Raw genomic sequence first — 23,290 nt, 5'->3', positions numbered from 1 at the left:
ATAGTTCATTGCATGGTAGCAACAGAAACAATTATATTGGTTGGTTAGACGTGACTACGGTAAAGGGCTCTTGTGACACTGGTAGTGCCCCTCCTTCTGTGCCAGGAGGCCTGGGTTCAAGTCCCACCTGTTCTGGATGTGCCACATGTCTGAACAAGTTCATTTTAAAGACGATTTGGACACTGATACATCTGCCGACATTGGGATCTGGAGCTAGACACCCCTTCCCTGTCGCGACTGTATGAACATCGTCAAGTTGGGTAGGAGTTGAGGCAATCATCAATATTAATTGTTAAGAATCATTCCCTTATGGATGTTCCGTTCTCATCTCCCACTCCAATACTGTCTAGTGTGGGTCACGTCAAACATGTTTACCTCCAATTTGGAGCCTAAACAGCGCCAACCAATAGGTAGAACAGAGCTGGTTCTGCAGCCTTTCTTCACGGCTTATGACCTGCGTTAATTTTGCGGCCTTGATTTAGATTAGTACTCACTGGAGTTTTTTTCTGAACAAGCAGCATCAGGTTCAAAGTAAATTGTCTTGCAGACTGTCTCACTGGGACTGAGTCTGCGCAGTAACAAGGTGGTGACGGGTTCCGACGGTTGCCGTGGCGACTGGACGCCCCGCTGCGTTGCACTATGGGAAGGGGACGGTTTTGCTGCGCGTGCGTACATGGCCAGCGTGGCTGCACTCGGAGGTGGAAGCTGAAGAAAACAGAAAGATGAAGGTGAGAGGAGGCGAGGGATGGAGGCTGCTCCGGTATCATGACGTCTTCGGGTTGGGTGAGGTGTATTCGCGTTAACAATTTCGGCTTAGTTCCTTACTGTCACTGCTCTCGCTGGCTTAATAGACCGCAGTTTGCAAAGGCCGCAGCTCCACTCTCGGTTACTATGGAAACGGAGTTGGCTGTTCGATGGACCGTAGTCCGTGAACTCTCTCGACCCAGAAAATATTCCCCCCCTCAGACGTGGAGATATTTCCTCCCCGAGTAAACGTTGCTGTAACTGTACTCTCACAGTGTTCACCACAAAACTATTAATACCAGGTTTGACTGGATACTGCAAAGACTGTAGGCCCTGAGAGCATTCAGCAATAGTACTGAAGATTTGTGCTCCAGAACTTGCTGCTTGCTTAGCCAAACTGTTCCAGTACAGTTTTAATACTGGCACTTACTTGTAATGGGCAATTTTTCACATTGACAATACATACACAAAAAGCAGGACAAATTCAACCTGGCCAATTGATACCCCATTAGTCTACTCTTGATCATCAGTAAAGTGATGGATGGTATCATTAACAACATAATCAATGAGCACTTGCTTATCAACAACCTGCTCAGTGATGTCCAATTTGGGTGCAAACATAAAGAAAAGAACTGAATTCCAGTAGTGAGGGTGACAGCTCTTGAAATCAAGACCATGTTTAATGGAGTGTGGCATCAGGAAGCCCTCTAAAATTCAAGTCACTGGGAATTGGGAGAAACTGCTCCATTAATTAGATGTATTCCTGGCTCACAGGAAGATGGTTGTGATTGTCAGAGATCAGTCATCTCTGCTGGAGTTTCCAGGATAGTTTCTGATCCCAACCATCTTTAGCTGCTTCATCAATAACCTTCCCTCTTTAATCAGGTGAGATGTGGAATGTTCACTGATGGTAGCAAACTTATGACTCCTCAGATACTGAAGCAGTCCATGTTCAAATGCAACAAGACCTGGACAGTATTTAGCAGCAAATTACTGCAGATGCTGGAATCTACACTGAATACAACAAATGCTGGAGATCACAGCGAGTCGGACAGCATCTTTGGAGAGAATCAGAGCATCTATACTCAAAACGTTAGCTTGTTCTGTCTCAATGGATGCTGTCTGACTTGCAATGATCTCCAGCATGTGTTGTTTTCAAGACCTGGATAGTATTCAGGTTTGAACGGAAAAAGTGACAAGTAACATTCATGCCACGCAAATGCATGCAATGACCATCTCTTAAAAGAGACAATCCACTGACTATTACTGAATGGAGTTACCATCACTGAACCCCACATTATCAACATCCTTGGGGTTACCATTGATCAGAAACACAACTGGACAGACCATATAAATACAGTGGCAACAAAAGCAGGCTAGAGGCTAAGAATACTGCACTGAGTTACTCACTCACCTCCTAACTTCTCAAAATCTTTCTACAAAGCACAAGTCAGAAGTGTGATGGAATACTTCCCACTTTCCCAGATGAGTGTAGATCCAATAATGCAAAAGAGGCATGGCACCATCTAGGACAAATCAGCCTGATTGTTTGGCACCATGTCTGGAAACACTTACTCCCTCACCACAAATACTCAGTAGTAACAGTACAACATGTACTGCAGAACTTGGCCAAATATCCTAAGACCGCACCTTCCATGCCCAAAAACACCTTATTTAGCAGCATCTGTGAAGAAAAATCAGAGTTAACATTTCTGTTTCCAGACAAAGATTTTTTTGAGACGTTAGGTGAGTAACTCAGTGCAATATTCTTAGCATAAAGCTCAGCATAAGCTGGAAGAACAACAGCTCATTTGTCTGTTTGGAGACACTGCAGCTATCAATATCAAGTTCAATAACTTTAGGTCTTGACCTCTCCTGTGTCCTAGCCCCCATCCCCACACACCAGGCCTTGTGATCACATTGTCTGCTATTATCCGCAACCCGTTGTTACCCATTCACCCTCCTAGCCAGATTGTTATCCTCTCCTTGGTCTGTCCAACTTGTAGCGCGCTCTCTCATTGAACTCAATGCCCAACTATTGTTTACTCCTTAACCATCCCTTGCAGGAGCTCTGCTTCCAGTACTAATGGAGTCACTTTATTTCTCTTCTAAAACCTTCTGCCCGCCTTATGACTTCAATCTTTTTTTGTGCTCCAATTTTCAAAATCTTTGCCACCTGTCCCAAGTCTTTCTCTTTCCTTATCATCACTATAATTGGCATCCTTTCATATGTGAGTGATGATGGGAATGCACCATCTGCTACACCTCTTTGATAGCAGAACAATTCAGTTCTGGAAAGGCAAAGTCTGCCACAAGTGCTATACATGGAGTTGATTTTTGGTGATGGTGCAGGATGGTCCCTGCTAATTCCTTATTTGTAGGTTGTGTTTGCTTTGGATGTTCTGAAACTACACGCTATGATGGTGATATATTACTGCTGTCATTGATTTATTACTGCTGTCATTGGTGTTGTCGTGTGCATTGATCATCAGTTAAGTTTCTTACTTGTAACTGATGTTAATGCATTTATGTTACTTCTGGCAGCAGACTTGAAGCAGAGTTTTAGGAGCCCTGCTGGTTTTTTGGCACAGGCGACCTATCTCTATATTATATCACTAGGGTTGCAGTTATCTTCCATACTGAGTACCCTGGAAAGAACTGCTTCATTGATGACCTTTTCATGTGCTGTCAATGATGGGTTATATATACTGAACATTAAAATTATTGAGCGTATTATCGTGATGACTTAAAGTTGTTCAAACTTTTGCCTTGATGTCATCAATATACTAAATTCAAAATAGTCTTCCTCATTTAATAATTTTGCCATTCCATACATCTTTGTTCTCCTCCAGCCATGATACTTCTATTGATTCTTCTAAAAATGTTTTCAGGTCCAGTTGTTTTTACCAAGCTTTTGGTCATCTCTTGTCACTTGTTGCTTGGCAAATATTCATCGTATGTAAAGTGCTTTAAGATATTTCATTACATGAAAGATACCATTTCTCAGAAACCACAGGTTTTTAAGAAAAAGTAAAATGGAAACAATCTCTTTTATAACTGTGAATGTAGTGAAATGTACCTCAATTTTAACCACTATACGTTGAATAAGTTAATAGAACAGCAGGAATAAGCAGCAAGTATCCAGTAAGATTGTGGTTGGTTTCTGAGCCTGATGCTCGTCCACTCTGTCCACGTTTCTTTTTGTTTCTTTCCTTTTTTTTTCCTTCTCAGTATTTTTTCCTGCTTATTTTATTTTACTTACCTCTTAGTGAAGAGTTTGATTGCGGCATCAGTGGTGAGTAGGCCACTGGCAGCAGCATCAGAGGCAAACTTGGTTTCCAGCATCTTCTGAATCTTTGAGCTTGGCCTAGCACCGACCCATGGCTGCTGCTATGGAGGCAAGTTTGGTTTCCAGGTGGCTTCTATTGCCAGCGCAGATTTGCGGAGGTGAATTGGACCCTGAATGAGACCTGGCAGCATCAGCAGCGGCTGCATCATCAAGGTGGACCCAAAATGGACTTGTTGCGGAATCAAGATCCGGCCAATGCAGAACTGGCAGGATTGGTTGTGTCTGCATTGGTAAGGACCAGTGAGAACTCATAGTGGCAAAGACATTGGTGGAGGCAAGATGGCACCAAAGAGTGGCGACTTTTGTTCCAGCGACAGCAGTGTGGCATAAGGGGCTTTTTTTTTTGTTTGGCTAATTGATCATTCGGGTGGCTGGAAACAAGCAGTAATCTGAGTGCAGTTCTTCAAGCATTTCTCGATTATCTGGCAATGCATGCTGTAATGCCATTTAAGTGATAACTGAATGCTGAGTTGCCTGGTGCCGTTTTTGCAGGAACTTGATCTTTGTTGGGTGGTCCAGGATTGGATGGTTGATGTTTGGATTCTCGAGGTTCTACTATAAATTATTTTTGAGTGAGGTGAGGATGATGAAAGCATACAGTCAAGCTTCAACACGTGGGACACTTGCTGAAGGCATCGGGTGGGACTGCAGGGTGCAGCTGCAGCTCCCTCGGCATTCAAGAAAGAGGTACCTACGCAGCAGAACATCGCTGAAGAACTGGCGATCTGAGGGATGATCAAGGAGTTGATGGAAGATAGTCGTACTCAGCTGTAATCGATTTCGGTCATGCTACAAAAGCCTGAGAACGAGTAGGAAGGGCTTGAGAAGTGAGTTGAAGAGGTTGAGCGTCACAGACCAAGGTCAAGTCCTTGGAGCAAATCAAGGCCCTCAAAACAGGGCCAGGCCTTAGACTGAACAGGTCGATCTAGAAAATCGAGGTAGGAGGAAACATATCCGAGTCATTGGACTGCCGGAGAGAATGGAAGGTGGGCAGCTAGCAAACTTTTTTGAAGACTGGCTACCGCAGTTTCTTGGCTGGGATGCCAAAGCAGACTGGGTGAAGGTTGACAGAGTTCACCAGGTTGCAGTGCGCAGATCCAGTGTGGATCAGCGCCCCTGCCCAGTCCTGGTACGATTCCAAAGCTATAGGAACAACCAGAGAGTCCTGTAATCGTCTAGAAGGATGGGGAAAAGATCCACAGGCACTGATTTAACAGGGACTTAAGATAATGTTTTTCCAGGACTTTTCTGCGGCAATGATCTGTAAAAGGAAATCATTTGAGGTGAAGAGAAAATTTAAGGGACCTTGGTATTCAATATTTGATGAGATACCCAACAGTGCCTCGTGTGACTCATGAGGAGACGGCACAGTCATTTCACTCCTTGAAACCAGTGAAAAATTTCTTGGTCACTTTAAGATAATTTTGATTGATTTATAGACATGGATAATTTTTTCTCTTGCTATGTTTCTTGTAATGTTACCCTTTTCTTAAAGAAGTTGCTGTTGGTGTGGTTTTTTTTCCAAATAGGATTGGTGTTGATGTGTAGTTGGGGGTGGGTGGATTGCTCACTTTGTCTGTTTTCTTCTATTTGTTTGGGTCTGGGGTGTGGCTTGAGCTGGTTGGGGGGGAATGGAGATGTGTGTGTGTGTGTGAGGTGTAAGTGCCCTCTATGGGTGGGGGTAGAGTTCCCATTAAGTGCCTTTTTGTGGTTTGTCGTTAGTTTAGTTTTTTGTTTTTTTTTGTAAATAGACTCCAGCATGCTATAAGTAAAATTCTTCCAGGTCAGAGGTGGTTGTATAGGATTGTGGCGAGCGTTTTTTTTTCTAAATGGTGCACCTGGAATATTAGAAGGATCCATTTGCCAGTTAAAAGGAAAAAGGTGTTGTCAAGCCTCAAAAAGGAAAGGGTGGATGTTACCCTGTTGCAGGAGACTCTCATCTTAATGACAAGGAACACTTGAAGTTACAGCAGAGCACGTTTTGATCGGGTGTTTTTCTCGTCCTTTAGCACAAAGCAAGGGGGTGGCCATACTCTTCCAGAATAATCTGTGTGGGACTGTGGTTAGTAGACATTTGGAGAAGTCTCCACCCTACAGGCAGTGACTTTATGTTCTTTTCCCATCCTCATAAATACCATACAAGGATATTTTTTTCCAACTCCCGCAGCTCTTCTAGATGTGGAGGTACTTTGTTCAATTGGGAATATTGCCATCTCTGATCACGCAACAGTATACTTAGTGGTCGAGATTAAAGGTAATGCAGTAAATTCATGGTACTGGCGAATGGATCCCTTCATCCGCAAGAACAGCAAATTCATTGAGTACTTTTCTAGGGAATTTGAAGCATTATTGGCCACCAACTTGGGTACAGCTAATAATCCGTCCATTCTTTGGGCAAATGGACGATGCTAGAGGGATAATTATCTCCTACTTTGTCAGTCAGAAGCAACGGAAGGGAGAGCAGCAGTGTCTGCTCTAGGCAAAATTTGAAGGCAGCTGAGTTGGCATATTATAGTAGACAGTCAGTGACTAAGCTGCAGTGAATCACAGCCCTTTGTTTTGCTTAAACTCCATGTTTATGCATATAGCCAGGAAGGAAATTTCCTTTGCAATGCAAAGGTTGTTTTGAGCATGGTGATAGGCTAGATAAATATTTGGCATGTCTGGTTAGGAAGAAGAATGCCTCCCAATCTATTGCTTCTATTAGGGAAGGGAAAGGGACTCTTACTTGTAATGCTAAAAAGATCAGTGCAGCGTTTCGGAGGTTATATTCCGAACTGTATCAGTCTGAATGTTGTGAGGATAGATGGGATAAAATGGAGTTTTTTTTTGTTTTTTGGAACTTGGATCTTCCTGGGGAACATTAACAGTTCCACTAAGAGATGCAGGAGTGGTGAGGTAACTTCACATTGGAAAGGCACCCGGCCCTGATGGTCTTCCCAGTGAGTTTTATAAAGAATTTGTAAACATACTGTCAGAACCGATGCTAGCTGTATATAAGTATTCATATAGTCGTGATTGCCTCCCATCATCCTTGAGAGGTTAATATCTCTTTCCCTTAAGAAAGGAAAGGCCTCAGAGGACTGTGCTTCTTATAGACCTATAAATTTTGTCTCAGACTTGAGTGTTGAGGTTGGAAGGGGTGTTGCCCTTCACAGATCCTCTAATAATGTTAAGAGGTTGCTTAGCATGATTCAAGTGTGCCAGCAGCAATCTGTTCAAGGATTGGTTGCCTCTTTGGACGCAGTAAAGGCATTTGATTGGGTGGAATGGACGTATCCTTTTTATACCCTAGAGCGATTTGGCCAGGGTGTGTTCTAGATGGGTAAGGGTCCTTTACAGTGATCCTCTGGCAGTGATTCTCACCAATGGTATAAGGTCTGATCGTTTTAATATTGGTGTCTTAGGGGAAAACCTGGTGTGGAAGGTGGGTTCCCCTTTAAGTGGGCACAGGGAAGTTTTCTTTACTTGGGCCTCTCTGTTACCCCGAGCTTTGATCAGTTATTCAAGGTTAGTTTTGTTCATTTGTTTAACCTGATTAAACAAGACCTTCAAAGATGGGGGGGTGGCCCTTCCAATATCATGGTTGGGTCAAGTCTCTGTTAACAAAATGAATGTACTTCCTCGCTTATTGTACCCTTTGCAGATGCCCCCTTTGCTCTTTCCTAGGCAAGCATTTCAGAAAGCGAATGGCTGGTTTAGTTCTTTTACTTGGCATTATAAGTGGCCCCTTATTAAGCTTGCGAAACTGCAATTGCCCCAGGGATTGGGGGGTGTGGACCTCCCAGACATTAGATGATATCAACCGAGCTCCCTCCTATCTTTGCAAGTGACTGGGCCTGTGGGGATTCGGTGTCGACGTGGTTGGACATTGAGGCCAACCTGGTGTTTTCAAACAAAATGAGGACCGTTGTGGAACGCTGTTGTAATCCAATAGTTACTAACACTGTCAAAGCATGGAGGGCAATGAGGCAGGTGGAGGGTAGTATGTCTAAAACATTTTTTCTTACTCCCATAGTTAACGTGCCAGGTTTCCGGCCAGGGACAGTGGAGTTTAAACTTTGAATGGATAGGGGAGTTTCTTGTTTGGGTGATTTTTGTTTGAGGGTGAAATGTTGATGTTGTTTGATCAAATAACTCAAATATGGATTGTTGAGTAGGGACCTCCCCGTGTCTGCGTGGGTTTCCTCCGGGTGCTCCGGTTTCCTCCCACAGTCCAAAGATGTGCACGTCAGGTGAATTGGCCATGCTAAATTGCCCGTAGTGTTAGGTAAAGGGTAAATGTAGGGGTATGGGTGGGTTGCGCTTCAGCGGGGTGGTGTGGACTTGTTGGGCCGAAAGGCCTGTTTCCACATTGTAAGTAATCTAATCACACAGGATTATGGACCTCCGTTTCTTTCAGATTAGAGATTTTGTCCAAAAGACCACACTTTTGACTGAGTGTTATAGATCTGTTGCAGAAAAGAGGGTGCTACAGGCTAACAGCACTCTCTCTCAGTAAGAACTGTCTATCATTTGTTGGGGGGAGGTTCCTTGGGTGACATGGAGCATCTACGTGAGGTCTGGGAGAGACAGTTAGGAGTTGAGATCACTTTGGAAACATAGGAGGATATTTGTGAGAATGCAAAGAGGATTTTGATATGTAATAGGACCCGTGCTATGCAGTTAAAGATTCTTCATAGGCATCATCTGGCCCCAGATCGTCTTGCAAAATTTAAGCAGAGAGCATCTTCTATGTGCCCCAAACGTAGAGTAAATACAGGTACCCTCACTCAGTTTGTGGTCCCGCCACAGGCTCCACGCATATTGGAACACTGTGGCAGGAGTAATAAAGAGGGTCATGGGGACCGAAGTAAAGGCGGACCTGGTCTCTTTTCTCCTGGGTCTGCTGAATTTACCTGACTTAGATGCACATGGGAAAAAGCTTTTTAACATTCTCAAGGAAGAACAATCTGATGTGTTGGGTGTCTGAGAACCCCCCTGGATCTGTCTGGGTGCCGTAAGTTAATTATGGAACACATTTCTTCAGACTTAAAAATATGGTGCACTGGAAAATGGATAACTTTTACAAGATGTGGCAGCCCTTCTTGAATTACGTGGAAGCAGATCTGCCTGCCATTTTGATTGGGGCTTTTGTCTAGCCATGATTGTTTGGTCTGATAAACCTAATGCTATGAAAGGAAGAATTTCGAACAAATGTGGTTTTAATAATTGATGCTCTTGAAGCTATGGTCTTGTTGCCCTGAGCAGCATTATATATTTATTTATTGATTGATTTGTAATAAGTGTAGTTTTGATTTCTTTTGTAGAGTAGTATAGTAGCTGGTTTATTTTGTTTTTGATGTTATGCTATATTTTTCATGTTTGTGTAACTTTCTAATTTTGTAAAGAAGAATTTTTCAATAAAAATATTCTTTAAAAAGCTGAAAATGATTATCACAAAAATCTTTTAAATAAGATTGTCTCATTCATTACTTGTAAGTGCCTAACTTCTACATAATTGAAAATGATTTCGAACACAAAACTGAACAAACAATTTACCGTAACATTTTGTGGAGTTGTCATTAATTCCTTTGGTAAATTTAAAAATACCAAGTTTGCAATAGGTGCCTATTAATATGTAAAGTGAAAAGTTTAATTTTAATCTCTGCAAATATGGGCAGTTAGTGCAAACTTGCTGCAGTGGACAGTTTGGAAGGGCCAGGTTTGTGCTGCAAAATTTTTAAAGCTGACACAAAAGATTTGTTGAAACTTGGATTGCACTGCATTTAGTTTCTGCTTGAAATTCTTTGATCTTTTGCACTTATGGTAAATTAACCTGGAAATGCTAGCTCATCTTAGTGAAGGTTCAGGCTCCTGGCGTTTACATCCTTAGAACGTTTCAAGGTAATTTACAAAACAGTCATCATTAATGAAAGGAGAAGTGACAGCCAACTTGCACAATATGGCCTTACAATATTTAGGGGAATATATAAGCAAGTAATGCAAACATTCTCCAGCCCCAGACGACCCCTTTTTTGTAATCTTTTAGGTTCTGACATGAGAAGGTGTAGTGAAGTAAATATTTTGTAGAATATACGGATTATTTGATATTAAGGAAAAAGTTGAAATGTTAACTCTAAAAATAACTTATTTTAAACATCATAATGAAGAAATTTGGTATTCCACAAATATGAAATCAAGGCTAGAGAGAATTTGCTCAAACTTGTCTAAAAATTTAATTATGTCTAATTCAGTATGGCTTTTTCAAGGTCTTTTACATTGAGACTAATAGTGTCATGAAGTATATATCAATTCAACATATTTCTAATCTCCCATCTATGGGGAATAACTGACAACAGCTTCTGAATTTCAGTATGTAACTTCTTGTACCAGAAATTGTTTTCAGTTTTACGTTTGTGATAACAAAACCTTCAGTGTTACTTTTATTATTTAATACAGAGATAATAATTGTACAAAGAAACTGGTTGCAATGGTAAAGTGAGACAGACCTGCTGGCCAGGGAACTTGATGTGTTGAAGTGGCAGGCAACCAAAAGCTTGGTCATTTTTTGTGGACAGATGCAAGTGTTCTGCAAAACAGTCACCCTTCTCTCACCTTCGTGAAAGTCAAGACTGCAGGTGCTGGAAAAGCACAGCAGGTCAGACAGCATTTGAGGAGAGAAAAATCAAAGTTTCAGGCAAAAGCCATTCCTGATGAAAGGCTTTTGCCCAAAATGTCGATTTTTTTTTTCTGCTCCTTGGATGCTTCCTGACCTGCTGTGCTTTTTCCAGCACACACTTTCGACACACTTCTCTCACCTTCATCTGGTTCATCTCTGACTCCTCCCTTCCCTTCCTTGGCATTTCTGTTTCCATTTCTGGGGATATGCTGGCCACCAAAATCCCGTACAAACCCATCAACTCCTACAGTTACCTTGACTATATATTCTCATGGCCTGCTCCCTATTCCATTCTTGCAGTTCCTCTATCTCTATCGCATGTGATGATGCCAACTTCAACATGGGGGAGGGGGAGGGGGGGCCTCTGAAAATGTCCACCACGTTCCTCAACCGAGAATTCCCCGACATTATAGTTAACAGGGCCTCAGCTGGGTCTGACCCATCTCACACACTTTGGCCCTCACCCCTTTTCTTCCTTCCCATAACAGTGATAGGGTCCCCCATGTCCTCACCTACCATCCCACCAGCGTCCACATCCATAGGATTGTTAACTGCCATTTGTGCCACCTCCAGCTGGATGCTACCACAAGACACACATCTCCATCCCCTCTTTCGTCAGCCTTCATCAGGGACTGTTCCCTCCAGAACACCCTGGTCACTCATCTTTCATTCCCAGCATGTCCCCATTGTCTCACTGCACATTCCCATGCAATCACAGAAAGTGACTGTTTACTTCCTCCCTCCTCACCATCCAAGCCCTCAAACACCTTCCAGGTGAAGCAGCACTTTGCCTGCACTTCACTCAATCTAGTCTACTGTATTCATGGCTCACAATGTGGTCTCCTCTACATTAGGGAAATGAAGTGTAAACTGGGTGGCTGCTTTGCAGAAAACTATGTTGTGTCTGCAAAAAAAAGAACCTGAGTTTCCAGTTGCATTCCACTTCAACACACCACTGTGTTCCCTGGCCGACATCTCTGTCTCAGTCTTGCTGCAGTGCTCCAATAAAGTGAAGTTCAAGTTTTCAAGCACCTTGTTTTCTGCTTCGGAACTCTGCAGTCTTCTGGACTTAATGTCAACAATTTTAGGGCATGAGGTACCTTCTCCCGTGTCCTTACCTCAATCCCCACACACCAGGCTTTCCACGGTTCTTTTTTTTTGTTTCTGGAAGTTATAGTCCAATTAACCTAATGTATTGTTGGGAAGTTTTGAGGGTAATGTGACTTAATGCCTTAAATTTTCAACTGATCATAGAGTGAGCCAGCATGGATTCATGAAGAGGAAGTCATGCCTTACTATTTTGATTGAATTCTTTGAAGAGGTAACTTAAATATTGGGTAAGAGACTAAATTAGTGGTTACGAGAATGTCTGTCTATAGCTCTTAGTCAATATTTTCTAGATGTACATTTAAATAAGTCCCTCATAAGATTGTTAGCATATGTTGACACTCAAGTAATTAAAAGCAAATTATTGATCTGGTTTGGAAATTGATTTGAGAGGAAGGAGAGAGAGCATAGTATGGTCCTTTGGGACATTGGCAATTTTACTAATTGATAATCTAATTAGCAGAATGCATCTGGTGGCAGGAGTCTGTGTTGGTGCTTCAGCTGTTCAGTGTTCAATAGCGATTTTAGATGCTGAGATAGAAGCCAAATATCTAAATTTGCAAAATATATAAAGATGGACAGAGTTGTAATCAAAATAGTTGGAAGCATAAATTGCGAAGAGATCTTCATAGATTAAGTGAATAGTTAAACTTCTCAAATGGATTTCAAATGTAATCAAATTCACTTTGGACCCAAAAAGAGATTGTGAAAGGCTGGAAACATTAGCAGAGGTCCAAAGAGACTTGATGGCTTGATACACAGATGTATCAGAAAAAGGAACGTCAACTAAAAACTGAGATGAGCTGAAGTAGGTAGATTGTTGATCCACAGAGAAATTAAAGATTATGGGCAAACTGCGTGAAAGTGAATATGGGCAATGTCAGATCAGCCAGGATCCCATTGAATGGCAGAGCAGGATCGAGGGGCCGAATGTCCTACTCCTGTTACTATTATTTATTATGATTAACGTGTCATGAAAAGTCCAGAAAATAATCAAGAATGCTAATGGAATTACAGGCCTTTGTATCTAGAAAGCTAGAATACAAGGAGGCTGATTTCATGCTTCAAGAATATATTGACCTTGGAACTGAACTGCAAAGATTAGATTGCATGAAGAAATTGCACAAGCTATTGCTGTATTTGGAAGCTGGAAAGTTAAGGGTGATTTCACAGAAGCTTTCAAGCTAATTCAGGAAACAGTCAATTTGGAGAAACTACTTGCAGTAGTTGAGGAATCTATGGTAGGTGGGCATAGCCAAAGATATCAAAGCCAGATTTTTTGAGAGTGAAAACAGGAAGCATTTCATCACAAGAAAGCTTAGGAGAAGCAGCCGTAACTGAAAGAGAAGTTTGTAGTTTTGCTCTTAGCTCTGGGTAGTGATAGTGGTAGTCCTTGGACCAAGATTGCTGGAGAGAGCAGTGCTACTGAGAAAGGAATGCTGGATATAGTGATTTAGATTACCTTGGAGTGAAGAGTTAATGTTAGACCCAGATGAGAAGTGTTAGGGTAAAAACCCAGAAATAGTCACTTAGGGTATGTATAATGAAGCTCAAGTATGTGATGCTTCCACATAGAAGCTGTTGCAGTTCCAGCTAAAAGTTGAAGTTGCAAATGACTTAAATCTACCAGGATGTTAGGGACAGGGTATCTAGTTTGAGTATTATGCAAGTAGCGCTTTGTGTATGTACCGGAGGTTCATTTTGGGTACTATACACAGCTGTTTCTTTTCAATTTATAAAGGAATGGTTTATACTTTGTTTTTATAATCTTTGAATTTGTATTATAAATAGTTTGGATTGTTCTGTTTTCCCTATTTCTTTTGTAATACTATTTTGCTGCTAATGGCAAAAATCTGCAGATCGTGTGCTTATGTTTCAGTGAGAGATCACTTTGTTACAATCAGAACAAATAAAAACATGATTTGTCAAGCCAAGTTTTATCTGGAATGTGATTTGTCTGCTAATAACATCAGCTGGGATCATAAAATATTGCTTTTTGTTTTACATGCAGCGAGTATTTACCATCTCAGAGAAAATTGTTGCAGGCAATCTTGTACAATACCACTGGCAGAAAACACTTGGGAATTATCTAGCCATCACTGGGTAAGACACTTACATTTTACTGCACGCAATCTGCTAGAAAGTGTTTATGTCATGACTTAACAGTTAAAACATTACTATTATATAATTAATGGAATTATCTCATTATTATGGTTTTCTAGTGTATTTGTCTCCATTAACAGCAAACATTGAGGGCTAATGTTCCCAGGCAACATGACTAACATTAAATGTTCTCGTTTATTCGTTGAATGTTTGGAGGTAACATTACATGCAAGATTACAATGCCTACAAAATAATCCTTTATTATGATATTTGTAAAATGATTGCCATGTGTTTGGATTTGACACCAAAGATATTCTACTCTCTTTTAGTGACACAGACCTTTTCTTTACCTATAATACAGTGTACCTTAACTTAAACCATTGCAAGATTATGGATTAGTGATCTCTTTCAACAGTAAGCCAATTTATTGAAATATACCCCTTGCCATTACTGTCCTCCCTTTGACAAACACATATATTTTAATAAAATAAAAAGTAAATGTAAATTTGCCATAGTTCTAGCAGACTGTAGAGCTATTCTCTCTTGTTAGGGAGTGAGATTACTGCTGGTGATTTAACCTGAGGATCACTGCACCTCAGGCGAGTGAAGAGGTTGAGAGCCTGACTGACAATCCTCAATTGGTTGCTAGCGTAATTCCTCAAACACTCTGGATCATCCAGCAAATGTTGTCCAATTGCAGAATTGCATCTAATTTTGGAAATTATTATGAGTTCTGCAAGCATGGCTGGTTGCTTGTTGTGAATAGCAGAACAGGTATGTTGCCATTTCTTTTGGACAACATACTTGGCATCACACTGGCACTGAAGTCCCTATACCACATTACTCATTTATGTAATAGGCAGAATGTGTTGAACGTTCCTGTTAGGTGCAAATGTGTATCATGTTGCTACTGTATATTAATTGTGTAAAACAGCTAGCTGCTAGTCCTTATTGAACCAAATTTTTAAAATTATTTGCAAAGTCTCTCCAGGGGCAATTTCCTTCAGGAAACACCCACCCTAAAGTGTTGTAATGAAAATATCCCGTTATTACTGGACTGTCAATCCATATTCTCACTAATACCATATCTTCTATTTTATCCTTGAGGTGGGTGGGTATAATAGCAAAGTCTCTGCAGCAGTGTAGAATAGTACACCACAAGTTCTGGATTAATGCGCTGAAATGCAAGCGAAGGAAGTTACTGGATCTCTCGCCAAGCATTGACCATTAACACCAGCAGGCTGCATCATTAGCAGGATCCACACCAGGATGTTTGTTTAAAATCGGCCATCATTTTTTAACTCTGGGATAGATTGTTTGTTTTCCAGTTGCTGTGGAAAGATATGAGCCAAACACATGCAAATGGATCTAGCTTAGTTTGGGAAACCGGGTCAACATGAATGAACTGGGCTGAAAGGTTTGTTTCTGTACCGAATGACTGATTATAAAAACTAGTTTTAATTTCAAAACAGCCATTAAAATACAATCAAACAAGTGGACTAAGTGTCTTTATATTCAATTTACATTAAAATTTTAAAAGACTAGTTCAGAGACCACTTGATCTTTCTCTAACATGATGTAATGCATGTTCTTTGTGAATTGGAATTGGAAAAAAAAATCACTGTCCAATTAATCCTGTGAGCTGTATTTCCAACAATGGAGTATACAAATCCATAAAGTAACATGGAGTTATAGAGTCATATAGCACAGAAACAGAACCTTTGGTCTAACAGTTCCATGCCAATCAAGTTTCCCAAACTACGAGACCCACTTGCCTCCATTTGGCCCATATTTCTCTAAACCTTGTCTATACGTGTAATTGTCCAAATGTCTTTTGAATGTTGTGACTGTACCTGCATCTACCACTTCTTCTGGCAGTTCATTCCACATACAAACCACTCTGTGTGAAAAGAAATTGCTCCTCAGATCACTTGTTAAATCTCTCCTCATCTTAAAGATAAGACCTCTAATTTTGAACTCCCATACCATTTGCTATTCACCTTATCTATGCCCCTCAGCATTTTATAAACCTCTAAGATCATCCTCTCAACCTCCTACGCTCCAGTGAAAAAAATCCCAACTGATGCAGCCTCTCCTTATAAGTCAAACCTTCCAGTGCAAACAACATCGTGGCAAATGAGTTTTGAGAAGATTTGTAGCTCAGGTTGAGATTCTGGATGCAGGTTTGCTTGCTGAGTTAGAAGGTTCATGTTCAGACGTTTAGTCACCATACTGGGTAACCTCTTCAGTGAGCCTCCGGATGAGGCATTGCTGATGATCCCTGCTTTCTATTTATATGTTTTGGTTTCTTTGATTTGGGGATGTCATTTCCTATTATTTTTCTCAGGGGATGATAAATGGGGTAATTCGGGTCCAAGTCAATGTGTTTGTTGACAGAGTTCCGGCTGGAGTGCCATGCTTCTAGGAATTCTCTTGCATGTCTCTGTTGGCTCTTCCTAGGATAGATGTGTTGTCCTAGTCGAGACAAGCAACACTAATATCATTTACAAAATACCATGCAAGGACTGTAACAAACACTACTTTAGACAATCAGGCAGAACACCAGCCACCAGGATACATGAACACCGACTAGCCACAAAACAACATGACCCTCTCTCGCTAATATCCTTACATACAGTTGAGGAAGGACACCACTTTGACTGGGACATGCAGAGACATGCACGAGAATTTCTAGAAGCATGGCACTACAACCTTAACTCTATCAACAAACACGTTGACTTGGACCCAGTTTACCACCCCCTGAGGTAATAAATAGGAAATGACATCACCAAAGGAAATGACATCCCCACAGGAAATGACAGGAAGCAGGAATCATCAGCAGTGCTTTGTCCAGAGGCTCACTGAACATGTTACCTAGTATGGTGATGAAATATCTGAACATGAACTTTCCAGCTCAGCAAGCAAACCTACATCCAGAGCATCCTGGTAAATCTTTTCTGAACCCTTTCTAATTTAATGATATCCTTCCAAAGCAGGGCAACCAGAACTGTATAATACTCCAAAAATGGCCTCACCAACGTCCTGTACAATCGCAACATGACGTCTCCATTCCTATAATCAAAGGTCTGAGCAACGAAGGCAAGTGTGCTAAACGCCTTCTTAATGAGCTTGTCTACTTGCGATGCAACTTTCAAAGAACAACGTACCTGAACCCCTGGGCCTTTCTGTTTGACAAGATTGTCCAAGACCCTACCATTAACTGTGTAAGTCCTATCCTTGTTCATCTTACCAAAATGCAGCATTTCTCATTTATCCAAATTAAACTCTATTTGTCACTCTTCAGTCCATTGGCCCAATTGATCAAGATTCCTTTGTAATCTTAGATAGCTTTCTTCACTGTCGCTTTGCGAGCAGTTTTGATGTCATCTACAAACTTACTAACCATGCTTCCTGAATTCTCATTCAAATCATTTATATAAATGACAAACAATAGTGGACCCAGCGCTGACCCCTGCGGAACTCTGCTGGTCACAGGCTTCCAGTCAGAAAAACAATCCTTCTCCACCACCCTCTGTCTCCTACCATCAAGCCAATTTGTATTCACTTGGCAAGTTCTCCCTGAATCCCACATGATCAAACTTTACTAACCATGTGGAACCTCCGCAAAGGCTTTACCAAAGTCCACGTAGACAACGTCTTGCTCTTGTCTATCTTTTTGGCCATGTCCTCAAAGAACTCAGTCAAGTTTTGTAAGACATGATTTCCCATGCACAAAGCCATGCTGAGTGTCCCTGACCAGTCTTTTCATCTCATAATGCATGTAAACACTATCTCTCAGAATCCCCTCCAACAATTTAGCCACTATTGATGTTAGATTCTTCAACCTATTGTTCCCAGGCTTCCCCTTCCAGCGTTTCTTAAATAAAGGCACAATATTAGCCACCCTCCAGTCTGCCGGCACTTCACCCGCGACTGTAGATGGTACAAATATCTTTGCTAGGGGCCCCAAAATTTCTTCCTTAGCTTCCCACAGTGTCCTGCAGATTTATCCACTTTTTTTTTTGAGACCTCCAGACCACCTCTTCTGTAATGTAGACTGTTTTTAAGACATCAGTGTTTATTTCCCAGAGTTCCCTAGCCTCCGTTTCTGTTTTCACAGTAAACACTGATACAAAATATTTGTTTAGTATCTCTCCCATTTCTTGTGCTTCCACACAAAGATGACTTCAGTAATCATTAAGGGCCCTATTCTCTCCATTGTTACTCTTGCTTTTAATGTTCTTGGAGAATCTCTTTGGATTCTCTGTAACCTTATCTGCCAAGGCTATCTCATATCCCTTTTTTGCCCTCCCAATTTCCCTCTTAATGCCCTTACACCCATTATACTCTTGAAGAGGTTCACTTGATCCAATTTGTCTATACCTACCATATATCACCTCTTTATTCTTGACCAGAGCCTCAAGTTTTATTCATCATTGTTCCCTTCTCCTACCAGCCTTACCCTACACTCTAGAAGGAACAAACTGCCTCTGAACTCATGTTATCTCACCAAGAAAATCAGCCTTACTCCAGTTTAGAACTTTAACTTTTATACATGGCCTATCCTTTTTCATAATTATTTTAAAACTGGTGGAATTATGATCACTGGTCCGAAAGTGCTTCCCCCACTAACACTTCAGTCACTTAATCTGCCTTGTTTTCCAAGAGGTGGTCAAGTTTTGCTCCTTCTCTAGTAGGTACATCTACATATTGATGAAGTATATTTTCTTGAACACACTTAACAATTTCCTCCCCATCCAAGCCCTTAACACAATGGCAGTCCCAGTCAATGTTTGGAAAATTAAAGTCCTATACTATTATAACCCTACTGCTCTCACAGCTATCTGCTATTTCCCGACACATTTGCTCTTTAGTTTCTTGTTGATTGTTGTGGGAAGAGGCCTACAAAAAAACCCAGCATTTCAAGATCTGCTAGTCTTTTTGTGAGAATTTTTTTGTCTGTTTGTAACTTTAGCACAGGTCCTTTCAAGAAATAACAGGCTAATAAATTTCAATCTTCTATTGAAAAAAATAAAGTCCATACAATAAAGATAGAAAAGAAACTACTGAGATAACACTGTGTGTTCAAATTACTCTTGTCATTTTATGTTTTCAATTTATTCTATAATCGAATGTATATTGGTTCAAACCATTGATTTTATCACTGCCACTTAGACTCTGGGTAAGGTCATCACCATGGATGTCACCTATGGACTCTTCCCAGTATGTCAATTAAAAGGAATATCATGAATGGCCTTCATTACAAGAAGTGCATTAATGCAATTTCAAATCAGCTGAAGAGAACATGATTGCCACTGCATTCCAAATCTGCAGTATGTTCTCCTGTATTCGGGTTCAACTTGGAGATTTAGGGTCATATAGCAGGGAAACAGATCCTTCAGTCGATGTCAAACGTAATGCCAAACTAAACTAGTTCTACCTGCCTGCTCCTGGCCAATATCCCTCCAAACCTTTCCTGTTCATGTACTTATCTAGGTTGAACTCCATCTGTCATTTTTCAGACCATTGACCTATTTGGTCAAGGAACCTTTGTAATTTTAGAAAACCTTCTTCACTATCTACTATGCTACCAATTTCGGTGTCATCTGCAAACTTACTTACCATGCCTTCTATACTTGTTAGAAGATTGTTTATAGCTACTTTCCTAATATTTTCTTTTGAAACCAAGAAGAAATACCTAGCAGTTGCCATCCAACAAATGCCAGCGACACTAGGGCCATTTTCCTGTCTATTTCCCATATCTTGATGTTTTTAAGAAATGGATTGCTTCATAACCAGCATTCGTTGCTTTTATACTGTTATGAAGTTGTAGACGTGTACTCTACCTTTTAGGAAGGTGAAATGCCTGGCTGGCACAGTGTGCAATAAAGTTTACAAATGTAATATTTGGTTGTGAAACAAATAGCTGGAGCTGCATTGTCATGGTACACAACAAATTCAAATTCAGCAAATCAGTTTAAATTATACCCCAGATACTGTTTTGGATGACATCAAACCAATGAGTCGGTCTGATGTTTTGGGGTATATAAAATCGGGTATTTTGAACAGTTAGGAGAACAGCAAAGAGCAGCCAAGCACCAGTAGAATAGCTCCCTGAAAGGCACTTGTCAATAAGTAAGTTGTGCAGCAGAAGACCGAAGACAATCTAGAGGAATCTACAGAGAAAGTTCTACATCCGAAGACGACAACAGGGTTTGAAAATTGATTTGCTGTAAATTTAAGAGGGAACATATCAGACCAGTACTGTCGAGTGGGAGGTAAAGATAGATATTTTTAAGAGAAAGGCGTTGTAAATAGTTGTTGTTTAATGTTCTCTTTTGGACTTAATAAATGTGAAATTTGGGATAGCTCTTTGCCACTCAATTTAACAGATTACAGCACAAGGTGAGCTTTTGTGTGTCTGGTTTAAATTAGCAGAAGGATTAACCCTATGTCGTAACAATGCAACTATATCCTTTAATTGATTAACAACAGAAATAAAATGCAATACCCCCCATTATTTTGATTTTATTATTGTTGTAGAAATAAAAGTAATAGCAAAGATGCATAAGTCATCTGACGATTAAATACAGTTAGCCTGTAATTGTTCCTTATTAATTTAAATTTTTTAAGAAATTGCACATTATTGCTTTAAAGTTGACTGGAGTCTTGTTGGTTTGCCTTAGGTCTGACCATACAGTGAAAATCTTTGATCGACATGGACATAAAAGAAATGAAATTAACCCACCAGGGTATGAAGAAAAAGAAGTATTCTACATGCCCAGTTATCAAGTCGTAAAATACACAATTTAATTTATTACAATTACCTTTTTAAATTTTTCCTTCAAATTTGACTACTCATGGTGGTCTACTTTGTAAGCATTCTAGCAAGATGTTTACAAAATAATTTATGCATTTATTGATCAATTGGATAAATAAATACAAAAGTTTTATAATTGAAAAGTTTAACAGATTACTTCTGAGAAAAAGAATCAAAAATTATAAAGCTAAAATTACAAGAGTAAACCTGGGTTTTTGTGTTTTCTAGAATTTGTGTTTCTATGGACTGGGATAAAGATGGAGATGCCTTGGCTGTGATTTCTGATAAATCAAATGCCATTTACTTATGGGATGCAAACACGCATAAAACTACACAGTTGGACAGTGGTATGAGGTGAGCTAACAGTTACAGACTTACACAATTATTCTTTCATGTAACATCTTCGGGTCTATGTCCATAGATCCCTCAAAGTTGCCACCCAAGTTGATAGGGTTGTTAAGAAGGCGTATGGTGAGTTGGCTTTCATTAGCAGAGGGATTGAGTTTAAGAGCTGTGAGGTTATACTGCAGCTCTATAGAGCCCTTGGAATATTGTGTTCAGTTCTGGTCGCCTCATAGGAAGGATGTGGAAGCTTTAGAGGGTGAAGAGGAGACTTACCAGGCTGCTGCCTGCACTGGAGGGCATGTCTTATGAAGAAAGATCGAGGGAGCTAGGGCTTTTCTCATTGAAGGGCAGAAGGATGGGAGGTGACCTGATAGAGATGTACAAGATGATGAGAGGCATCGATATGTGGATAGCCAAAACCTTTTTCCCAGGGGCGGAAATGGCTTCCATGAGGGGGCATAATTTTAAGGTGATTGGATAAAGGTTTAGAGGAGATGTCAGAGGTAGGTTCTTTACACAGACAGTAGTGGGTGCATGGAATGCACTGCCAACAGTGGTAGTAGAGTCAGATACATTAGGGACTCTTGGGTAGGCACACGGATGATTGTAAAATATAGGGTATGTAGGTTAGATTGATCTTAGATTAGGATAAAAGGTCGGCAAAACATCAAGGGCCAAAGAGCCTCTGCTGTGCTATACTGTTCTATGTTTTCTTTTTTAACTAACTGACTGCCTCATTTTTATATGAACCAAGAATGTTATTTTTAAGATTTTTGTCTTTGCCAAGGGCTCATCTGGATGCTAAATAAATATATCAAACAAAAGTTATTCTAACAGTCCTTGTGATAAAGAAAATAGGTTGTTGAATTTCTATCCAATGATGTATTTAATCTCTTATTGTTAATAAAATAGAACTATAGCCTTTATCATTAAATAATGTCTCAGGTGAATATTCCTTTTAAGTATGGCAGACTTGAACAGATTTATTACAGTTAATGTAGTTTACTAGCCACTTTTCCTGAAATGAATTTCCTGAAATTGCTCGGAATTTATTTCTGCTATAACAAGTTTAATATCAGTAAAGTTAGTGTTGAATCATATTAATTTTTAAGAGTTCATATTTCAGCATATTAGTGTAGTTTAATGGAACAGGCTTAATGTATTGGTCATGACATTTTGTACTCTACTAGAACTTACACCGTGATCCATCAGAAACTTATTTTCATTTTTCAGAACATGATAATTGGCTCTGGATATTTGGTATTGTGTTTTACAGAGCTTTAATAATTCTTATGATAATGCATTCCCTCTTGTATAGAATATGCAAACAAGAAATACATTTTCTTCCCACTTACGGAGTGGAAGCATTAATGATAAGGCCAGCAATTAATGTTCTCCCTAAGTGCCCCTGGGAAGATAACTGTCAACAGCCATTTTGAATTGCAAGTCCTTGTGAAGAAGATACACCCAGAATGCTGGTTGGAATTCCAGGATAGGGAGTGCAGTAGGGTGTGCCGGTAACAACACCAGGCATATAAATGAAGACAGGGAGAAAATGAGGTCTGCAGATGCTGGGGAACAGAGTCGAGAGTGTGTTGCTGGAAAAGCACAGCAGGTCAGGCATTCAAAGTTTGTGAGAAGATTTGTAGCTCGGGTGCTCGTTGCTGTGGTTCTGTTCGCCGAGCTGGAAGTTTTTGTTGCAAACGTTTCGTCCCCTGTCTAGGTGACATCCTCAGTGTTTGGGAGCCTCCTGTGAAGCGCTTCTGTGGTGTTTTCTCCGGCATTTATAGTGGCCTGTCCTTGCCGCTTCCAGTTGTCGGTTTCAGCTGTCCGTTGTAGTGGCCGGTATATTGGGTCCAGGTCGATGTGTTTGTTGATGGAGTTTGTGGATGAGTGCCATGCTTCTAGGAATTCCCTGGCTGTTCTTTGTTTCGCTTGCCCTATAATGGTAGTGTTGTCCCAGTCAAATTCATGTTGCTTGTCGACAGACGACAAGCAACATGAATTCGACTGGGACAACACTAACATTATAGGGCAAGCCAAATAAAGAACAGCCAGGGAATTCCTAGAAGCATGGCACTCATCCACAAACTCCATCAACAAACAATCGACCTGGACCCAATATACCGGCCACTACAGCGGACAACTGAAACTGACAACC

At 40.6% G+C, this 23,290-nt stretch overlaps 1 protein-coding gene across 4 annotated transcripts in view; it reads left to right on the top strand.

Annotated features, from left to right (window-relative positions):
* The first annotated feature begins 603 nt into the window (after positions 1–603).
* The window catches only part of wdr19 (WD repeat domain 19), a 169,676-nt gene continuing 146,989 nt past the window's right edge, over positions 604–23,290 (top strand). For 2 of the 4 annotated variants that reach the window (XR_006312065.1, XM_043692836.1), the window contains exons 1-4: positions 616–783; positions 13,873–13,964; positions 20,651–20,716; positions 21,013–21,138. Coding sequence is in view for 3 of the 4 variants with exons in the window: in XM_043692836.1 (XP_043548771.1) it covers positions 766–783; positions 13,873–13,964; positions 20,651–20,716; positions 21,013–21,138 (302 nt within the window). In the remaining variant the exon portion in view is untranslated. Of the gene's footprint in view, positions 784–13,872; positions 13,965–20,650; positions 20,717–21,012; positions 21,139–23,290 lie in introns of all 4 variants that reach the window. The other 2 variants (XM_043692856.1, XM_043692850.1) reach the window with 2 other exon arrangements.

This window comes from Chiloscyllium plagiosum, chromosome 1 (assembly GCF_004010195.1).
Source record: "Chiloscyllium plagiosum isolate BGI_BamShark_2017 chromosome 1, ASM401019v2, whole genome shotgun sequence".
NCBI lineage: Eukaryota > Metazoa > Chordata > Chondrichthyes > Orectolobiformes > Hemiscylliidae > Chiloscyllium > Chiloscyllium plagiosum.
This window is presented reverse-complemented; position numbering and strand designations above follow the sequence as displayed.